At 34.6% G+C, this 8,101-nt stretch overlaps 1 protein-coding gene across 1 annotated transcript; it reads left to right on the top strand.

The window, feature by feature from the left end:
* Positions 1 to 1,392: 1,392 nt before the first annotated feature.
* LOC145561830 (U-box domain-containing protein 5-like) lies at positions 1,393 to 6,505 on the top strand. The gene is made up of 6 exons (XM_081621948.1): positions 1,393 to 1,971; positions 3,008 to 3,092; positions 3,494 to 3,679; positions 3,938 to 4,045; positions 4,319 to 5,466; positions 5,574 to 6,505. Exons 2-6 carry the CDS (start codon positions 3,036 to 3,038, stop codon positions 6,301 to 6,303), a joined length of 2,229 nt encoding a protein of 742 aa, XP_081478074.1. The 5' UTR covers positions 1,393 to 1,971; positions 3,008 to 3,035; the 3' UTR covers positions 6,304 to 6,505.
* Positions 6,506 to 8,101: the final 1,596 nt, after the last annotated feature.

Raw genomic sequence — 8,101 nt, 5'->3', positions numbered from 1 at the left:
GAATTTCTTACCTACCCCAAAAACTCTAGGAGTAGAACAAACAGCCGTCATTTTTCACTCGTTCACTAAACTCTACACCTTGGTTTATTTTACCTTGGTTTTGGCTTAGGTTAGATTAATCCGAGTCATATTTGAGTGATGAGTTATTTGTAAATAAGAAGTGCAGAATTCTTTGCATGAATGACTTTTTTGTTTTTCTTTTCTCAAGTGAGTGAACCTTTCCACAGGAAGTCCAACTTCACATATTCAACAAAATTTTAAACAAATTTCATAAATTAGAATATCTTAAGATTTGCTAATTCCTAAAGAGTTTAACTTATGGTCAGGGCCGTCCTAATCATTTTAGGGGCCCTGTTCAAACCCTAGAAATTGGGCCCTAGTAAAAAGTATAAAAAATTTTTTTAAAAAAAATCACTCTGTTATTCTGTATCACTCTATCAGATACAAGTATTACTTTTACAGTATTTCCATATTCAATATACACCATTTATTTAACCAAAAAAAAAAATCCACCATTTTAAAGTTTTAAACAAAGCCCAAAAATAATCAACAGTATATGCAAAGGGGATTGAACCAAGGTTTGCCGCAACAACTAATCTACTATAGAGACTACTTGTTTGCTACAAGTCTGCAACTCGGCAACTCACAAATTCATAATTAATCAAACATTTCTTTGACTTTCTATCTTAAAATGGTAAAATGGCAATAATAAGCTTATAGCAAAACTACAGATAGGAAATTCATTACCATAAAAAAAAAATTTGCCGTCAAAATAACGACAGTTAAGAGATCTAACTATGGGAGACACGAAATTAATTCTTCCATTAGAAGCAAGAAAATCTTTGTAATTGATTGAGAAAGGAAAAATTTAATTGGAAAATTTGAGTTAAATAAGAAAATTAATGAATAATTATAATTGAATGAAGGAAGATGGAAGGTTTTAAAACAATTTAAGGTAATTAAGAGAATTTTACGGAAGTAAGCGTTGTACTGGAGTAAATGAATGGGAGAAAGATGGGATGTTGACGATTAAGCGTTCAAAGTCAGACACTTTTCTTTTTTTTTTTTTTTAACAACATTGGGCTCTATACAAATTGGGCCCTCAATATTTTGGGGCCCTGTGCTAAGGGTCTGTTTGCACAGGCCCTTAGCCGGCCCTGCTTATGGTGTGCAACAATTGACCACAACCACTAAACTAAACTAAACTAATGTTGAGAATTAAACAGGATTATAGTTTTCCTAATTATATACACAATGCTAGACAAAGTTTGTCATTGGATTGACCAAGAATAGAAAATTAAATAAATAAATACAGGAAAATAAAGAAAATATTTTTCTGATAGAATTGACAAGTCTACCAATGACCAATATTACCAGAAACAAAACCAACAAGTAAAGAACGATGTCTATCAAAATCGTGCGGCGGCCCCCGTCTTGTTCTTCTTTATACAAGTAGAAATTTGGAAATGGTCAAGCTGCTTTTTTTTGCCGGGATACTTAGCTTTAATAATTTCATCTTTTTAAAAAAATCATCTTTTTAAAAAAAATCATTTTTTTTTTTTTTTTTACTTTATTGTGTTTCTCTCTCCTTTCTTCTGCAACTTTCATCTTGATATAATTCGGATTCTCCATTGTCACTAATTCATTTCTCTGTTCTTTCTTCTTACCCACCACAAAATATAAAATTGTTTAAAAAAATTTTAAAAAGTCCTTTCTCTTGTTCTTCTGCTTTGTAAAATTTTCATTTAGAGGTGGGTGTTGGGAGAATTTCTGAATTGTATGATGCAGTAGGAATATGATATTTTTATTTTATATTTAATTTGTTTTAAAGTTTTTTTTTGGGGTTTAATGAAGTGTAATCTTTGTCCTGGGTGCTAATTGGACAATCAAGGGTAAAAAGTGAAGGTTTGATAAAGGAAGAATATAACAAACCAACAATTTTCTGGGTTGCTCTCTACTATTGGTCTTCTGGTACTCCCTATTTTTCTTTTTACTTTATAATTATTAGTATAATTATTTTGGAATAAGTTTATTTTGAAATCATTATTATAATAAGTCAACCAAAGTTGTAGTGGATTCTTGACTGCTTGTATATTGCTTGCTTTATTCCTGGCTATTCTTTTTTTTTTTTTTTTTATTGAAGATAGAGTAGTTCAATGTTAAATTGTCACTTTTCATGTATATTTATTGTATACTGCATGCTGCCTTGCCTGTTTAGATCTTTACTTGGTTGACATTTTGGTACTTGAGGATTGAATTTATGGATTAATAGGTTGATCAGTCTTGGTTTGGATAGAAAGGTACTCATTCTCTAGGAATTTAGGATGATTGAAGTTGGCAATGAGCTTTTCCGGCACAAAGTTGGCCTGGCCTAACCTTACAATGGCATGTCCAGGCCACATGTCGTGCTTAGGTTAAGATTTTCAAAAATTAGCCGGCAATATCAAGCAGGCTAGCACCAGTTTTAAAGATGATGATGCTTTGGCATTATTGCGAGTGTAGAACGTAGGGTATGAATATATGATGTAATGATGATAACGAGTTGTTTGTAGCTTGGGCAATGGCAAAGAAATTTATAGCTGCTTGAAAGTCCATCTAGCTCTCTAGTCCAAATTATGATTCAGGCTCATCCCTCATGTCTAGCGTAGGCCTAGTAAGAGCTGGAACAAATTTTATTGATGGATTGGGTAATGGGTTGCATCCATTGGTTTCCTTGTGTGGTTGGTCTATCTGTTGCAACAAATCCCAGGAAACTTCTGGAGTTCTTGCTATGGTCAAATGTGTTATTTATACCTCTTTAGTCAATGTGCTACTTGCGGTGCATCCCTCCTTGTGTGTGTTTACTTTATGTGAATGACTGATGTGCATCAAAATCCAATTTTTTTCCTGGATGCTCAAATAGACACATGTGATTTCACTAGTTTGATTTTGAAAAATCAAAACTTAACATTATTTCAGAATTTGGTCTTAACAATATTAGCCACCCTAAATTCAATTTTTGATCCAGGACACTAATCTTGACACTAATCTTTCGGATGGGGTCTGATGTCTCTGAAGTGCAGGAAGCATCAACACAGACTCTTTCTATTAAGGTAATTACTAATTAGTATGCAGTTCTTGTTTTGTTTCGTCTTCAGTTGTTACGCTTCTTGATTATGTTGAGTATAAGGTAATGAGTATGCAGTTCTTGTTTCATTTCATCTTCAGTTGTTATGCTTCTTGATTATGTTGAGTATATTTTCTCTATTAACAGAACTCAAGACTAATTTGATTGTGTTATATACTTTTTAGTTGTCAATGTGATCGAAATTTGTTAAACTAGTATCTTTTTCCATTGAGGTCAATTAAAATACATAACTGGAAAACAGTGTTTCGATGGTGAATGAAAAGGTTCTGCTAAGAAGATCATCTGTGGAAATAGATAAATAGTTGTCTCCCTCCTCAATTAGTCTAACTTTTTGAATCATAACAATCTTCTTTATTGCATATGCAGGTGCATATATCTATGTGTACACAACTCCTGGGACTTGTTGAAATTATCGATAGTATAATTCCAGTTATTGAAGCAGCTCAACCTAGGTGCTCCCTAGGATTGCAGGCACTTTCCCATTTACGCATTGCAATTGAGAAATCCAGGGAACTTGTTCAGAATTGCTGCATGTCTAGTAAGCTGTACCTGGTATGTAAAACCTATACAACAAAAATACTTCCAATAGATTCTCAAGCATGTAGTTCAGTGGATTAACCCGGATATTTATGAAATTTATAGTTGCAATTCCATATTTCCTGTGAGTTTGAATATGGGATTTCCCAGTTTGAATAGGCATGAAGAAGTTTATCCTTGGCTCTTTCTTTAATAATATATAGCGGAAACTCGGAAAGAGAAAAATATAACTGTTATATCAACATAAAGATTTTTTTTTATTTTATACTTCAGGCAATGACAGGGGAGACAGTAAAAGCAAGATTTGATAAAGCAAAAAATTGTATGGAGCAAAATTTGAGCCAACTTCAAAATATGGTTCCTGTGTCTTTGAAACTGGAGGTCTGTCATACTTTATTTGCTTCTTCAGCTCATGCATGTTTCTTTCTTCATCTTCATATTTTTTTTACCGTATATCACTTTATGCTGCTGTGAAACCCACTCCTTCCATGGGCAATGAGAAGAAATGACATCTAACAACCTCTCAAAAAAAAAAAAACAAAAAAATCTCAGCCCTCCCAAACTCTTGTTCTGTGGAGCTAAACTGCTAATTCATGCTTAAATATTATTTGCCTGAGATGAAATCGATTAAGCAGCTGTATTTGTGTTTGGCAGATGTCTGACATACTTGTTGGTCTAAGAGGTATAAAATTCTCCTTGGACTCATGTGAAGAATTGGCTGGCAAAGCATTACGAGCAATACTGCAGCAAGATCCTTTTCCTGTAAATTCAGTTGGAAATTCGGAGATGGAGTTACTTCAGTTTGCAGCTTCAATGCTTCATCTAACGACAAAAAAAGACCTTAAGATAGAAGGAAGACGCTTAAAAAATCTTCTTAATGACGTGAAAGAGGAAGGGTCAACAAAATGGAAGACTCTGAAATACCTTCTTTATCTCCTGAACAAGTATGAAAAACTTATTGTGCAAGGGCAAACAAGAAGCTTCTCAGCTCAGCATGATTTAGCTTTTTCTGTGAAGTCTGATAGCGAATCTATAACAACCCAGTCTCCTGATCTTGATTCCCGTGCAGACAATTTCAACTCTCTTCGCAGGCCTGACCCACCTGAGGGATTTAGATGCCCCTTATCCTCAAGGTTGATGTATGACCCTGTTATGATTTCTTCTAGACAAACTTATGAAAGGGCATCCATACAAAAATGGTTTGATGAGGGTCATGATACCTGTCCAAAAACAGGGATGAAGCTATCGAATCTGTCCATTACACCCAATACTACCATGAGGAAGTTGATCTTAAAGTGGTCTATGGAATATGGCAGTGAATTTCCTGACCCAACTATAGTCGCATCAGTATATGGCTCCCTTGAGACTTCTTCAAATTCTATCCGTAGCACTGCAAGTTCTATGAAAGATATAAATCTTCAAATAGATATAAGCAACTTATCCCTAGGATCTCTTGATAGCAGTTACAGTACTATGTCACATGCTAAGCTTGAGAACAGTTTTGGCTCTATTAAGAAGTCTTCTGCTGTTGAATTTCATAGATTTCAGTTCTACTCTAGCATTAATGACATTAGAAAGCAGTTCTTATCTAATGTCAGGGAACTTCCTTGGGAATCACAGTGTACAGCTATTCAAGATGTTAATACTTATTTGAATGACTATAATCCTTCTTGTTCTTTTGTTTCTTCCGAGAATTTTCTGGATCCACTGATTTTGTTCTTGGAAGATGCTCTTGGCAAGTGTGATAAAGATGCTCAAAAGGCTGGAATTAAAGTGCTATCAACTTTTCTCCAATCAAAGAGGTGATTTTCCTCATTTTGATCTAAACGTATATCCTTCAAGGTTTTAACTAACAAGATCATAATTCTTCGCTTACATTATGTTATTAACTTCCATTAATGTATTGCAGGAAGGAACCCGCTCTTTTAAATGAGGATGTATATTGTCTCTTGGCTTCTTTCCTTGCAACTGAAGCTGCTGCTGAAACACTTGCCATAATGGAATTATTATCTACTGAGGTTGATTTTTTCATATTTGCAGCATCAGGTGCTCTGAATTCAATTCTCAAAATACTTGATAGCCACAAAAAAGATCTTCAAGAATCAGCCCTTAAACTACTGTACAGTCTTTCATCGAGAATTGATAGTTCATCGTGCAACTTAGCTCCAGATTGGATACCTATATTGGTTCCTTTCTTGGAAGATAGCTCAGTTGCTGGAACTTGTTTAGGCATTTTGGAGAAGTTGTGTCAGTTTGAAGAGACTAGGATTTCTATTGCTGAGACCCAAGGCTGCATTGCATCAATCATTAAGGTACTTGAGGATTGCAGCTACAAGGACCAAGAGCATGCAGTCCGTATTCTTCTTGATTTATGTTCTCAACGCGAATATTTTTGTCAAAAGGTCATACGTGAGGGATGTATACCTGCTGTCCATTATGTATCAGTCAAAGGAAGCGACAAAGGAAAGGCAATCGCATCAGAATTGCTCCGGCAGCTGAATGAGACTAGATTTGAAGAAGAAAAGCAAGAGTGCCTTAGATCTACTGGTGATATACCCGTGGCTTGTCATGTGGGAAATAATGCTCAAAAGTCTTCCAAATCACCTGGTTTTATCAGGAGACTCTTCAGAAAGAAGTGATGCTCTTTTCAAATGGTATGAAGGGTAACAACTTTGCTGATTCCTTAACCAAAATTTTGAGGTAAACTAATGATGTAGATAAAGAGTGTCAAATTGGTTAATTTGCTACTTGCTGCTAACTTACTACTAGTTGCTAACTGATCCATTACTGATGTAGTAGCTTCTATATGTACAGATGTATATAGCATTCATGTTTTCGGTCGGCCGTGTGAATTTTTTTTTTTACCTGTTTGGTATGAGGTAACAATTGGAGGTAAAATATTCAGACTTTGGCACTTTGCCACTGAATTGCCAAAAATACTCGTTTTAGTTACCTCCATTCATCGTCTTGTATGCTGTATCAATCGGGCCATTAGGATAACCTGTAGTTTCTTTGTTTTGAGGGTGATTTCCATAGAAATGGTTGGAAAAGTTATAAATTCCAACAATGTCACTTTTTGCTAATATTCCCTACATACTATTCACGTCATCAACCATTTTTTTTTTTTTTTTTTTTTTTTTTTACTATTTTACAACAAAACGCGGTTTTATCAAAAAGAAACCGCTAATTGAATTAGCGGTTTCATTTATTTTGTTTCGTATACATGAATTTCAAGTAAATAAACCGCTAATTCAATTAGCGGTTTTACTTTAAAAAAAAATATAAATCAATTTTTATGGTGACATGGACGGTATGTAAAAAATATTTACAAAAACTAACATAATCTTGCAATTCATAACTTTTCTAACAATATTGATGGAAATCACCCTTGTTTTGATTAGTGTTTAGTTTCTCTTTGATTTGCATGATATGGAATATCAAATAGGATTAGGAACTTGTACAGAGCCTCTATAAATGGAGGAAATACTACTATTTTTTTTTTTTTTTTCTATAGGTAAAACTGTTAAAGTTAGTTTGTAACGTTGAACTATGTAATATCACTTTCCTAATTTCCTTGCAGAATATCAATAAAATTTCTTAGTTTGTGCTATACATCTGAATGAACAGCATCAGTTGCATGTCAGAATATTGGAATGATCAGCTGATGTGCGAACAGCAGTAAACATGAAGTAAAATATCCTGAAGAAATACTAATCTTCTTAAAAATATGAATCATAATATTGGAATGTTCTTATAACATAATCGGGAAAATAACACACTGTAAAATTAGTTGTTTAACTTGGTCTTACAAAGTTACAACTCACAGAGTATCAAATTGGGCTTTCTGAGTTTTGACATGCATTTTTCTTGTGAAAAGACTCAATATTTCCTACTAGTATTTTTTTCTTACCTTTATTATTTATGCTTGATATCCTGAATTGTAGTACTGTAATAAATTAAGTCCAAAAGTTCATATATGCCTTGTCTTAGAGTGAGAAAACTTGAGCTCCGAATCCACACATGACACATGTGCAGGCCGCCTTGTCTGGTCCGAGTAGAGCATGTTGCATGTGTGCCTGTGGGTGCAGGTGCATGCTCCTCTTCACAAATAACTCTCCCACTAATATAATACGAATTATGATGTTACAAACTCCTGGCCTAAACAAGTGCACATATCTAGCTGGCTGACTGGCTGTATCAGCACTGGAGACATCATTTACGGTTGCAGCACCATTCTGTTTTCAAGGTAACCACATACAATTTGAAAACAAGATATGGCTGTTGGTACCTTATTAATACGATATACGAAGTAAGATAGACGTGATCTCAATCGATGTCAATATCAACATTAACGTGGATCGAGTAAGAGCTCGATAGTTTGGCTCTTCCATCTTCTAAGAGGCACCTGGGGGGGGGGGGGGGGGGGGGTTCTGTGCC

This window comes from Chenopodium album, chromosome 10 (genome assembly GCF_948465745.1).
Source record: "Chenopodium album chromosome 10, dcCheAlbu1.1, whole genome shotgun sequence".
In the NCBI taxonomy this organism is placed as follows: Eukaryota; Viridiplantae; Streptophyta; class Magnoliopsida; order Caryophyllales; family Amaranthaceae; genus Chenopodium; species Chenopodium album.
Note: the sequence above shows the minus strand (reverse complement) of the source record. Positions and strands in the feature narration are given on the sequence as shown.

What these genes read in the sequence shown, in the direction of transcription:
- LOC145561830 (XM_081621948.1), top strand. Translation starts at nt 3,036, where the DNA reads ATGGGGTCTGATGTCTCTGAAGTGCAGGAAGCATCAACACAGACTCTT. An exon ending in CACAGACTCTTTCTATTAAG is followed by an intron (nt 3,093 to 3,493) that starts GTAATTACTAAT and finishes TTGCATATGCAG; the next exon opens with GTGCATATATCTATGTGTAC. An exon ending in TGTCTAGTAAGCTGTACCTG is followed by an intron (nt 3,680 to 3,937) that starts GTATGTAAAACC and finishes TTTATACTTCAG; the next exon opens with GCAATGACAGGGGAGACAGT.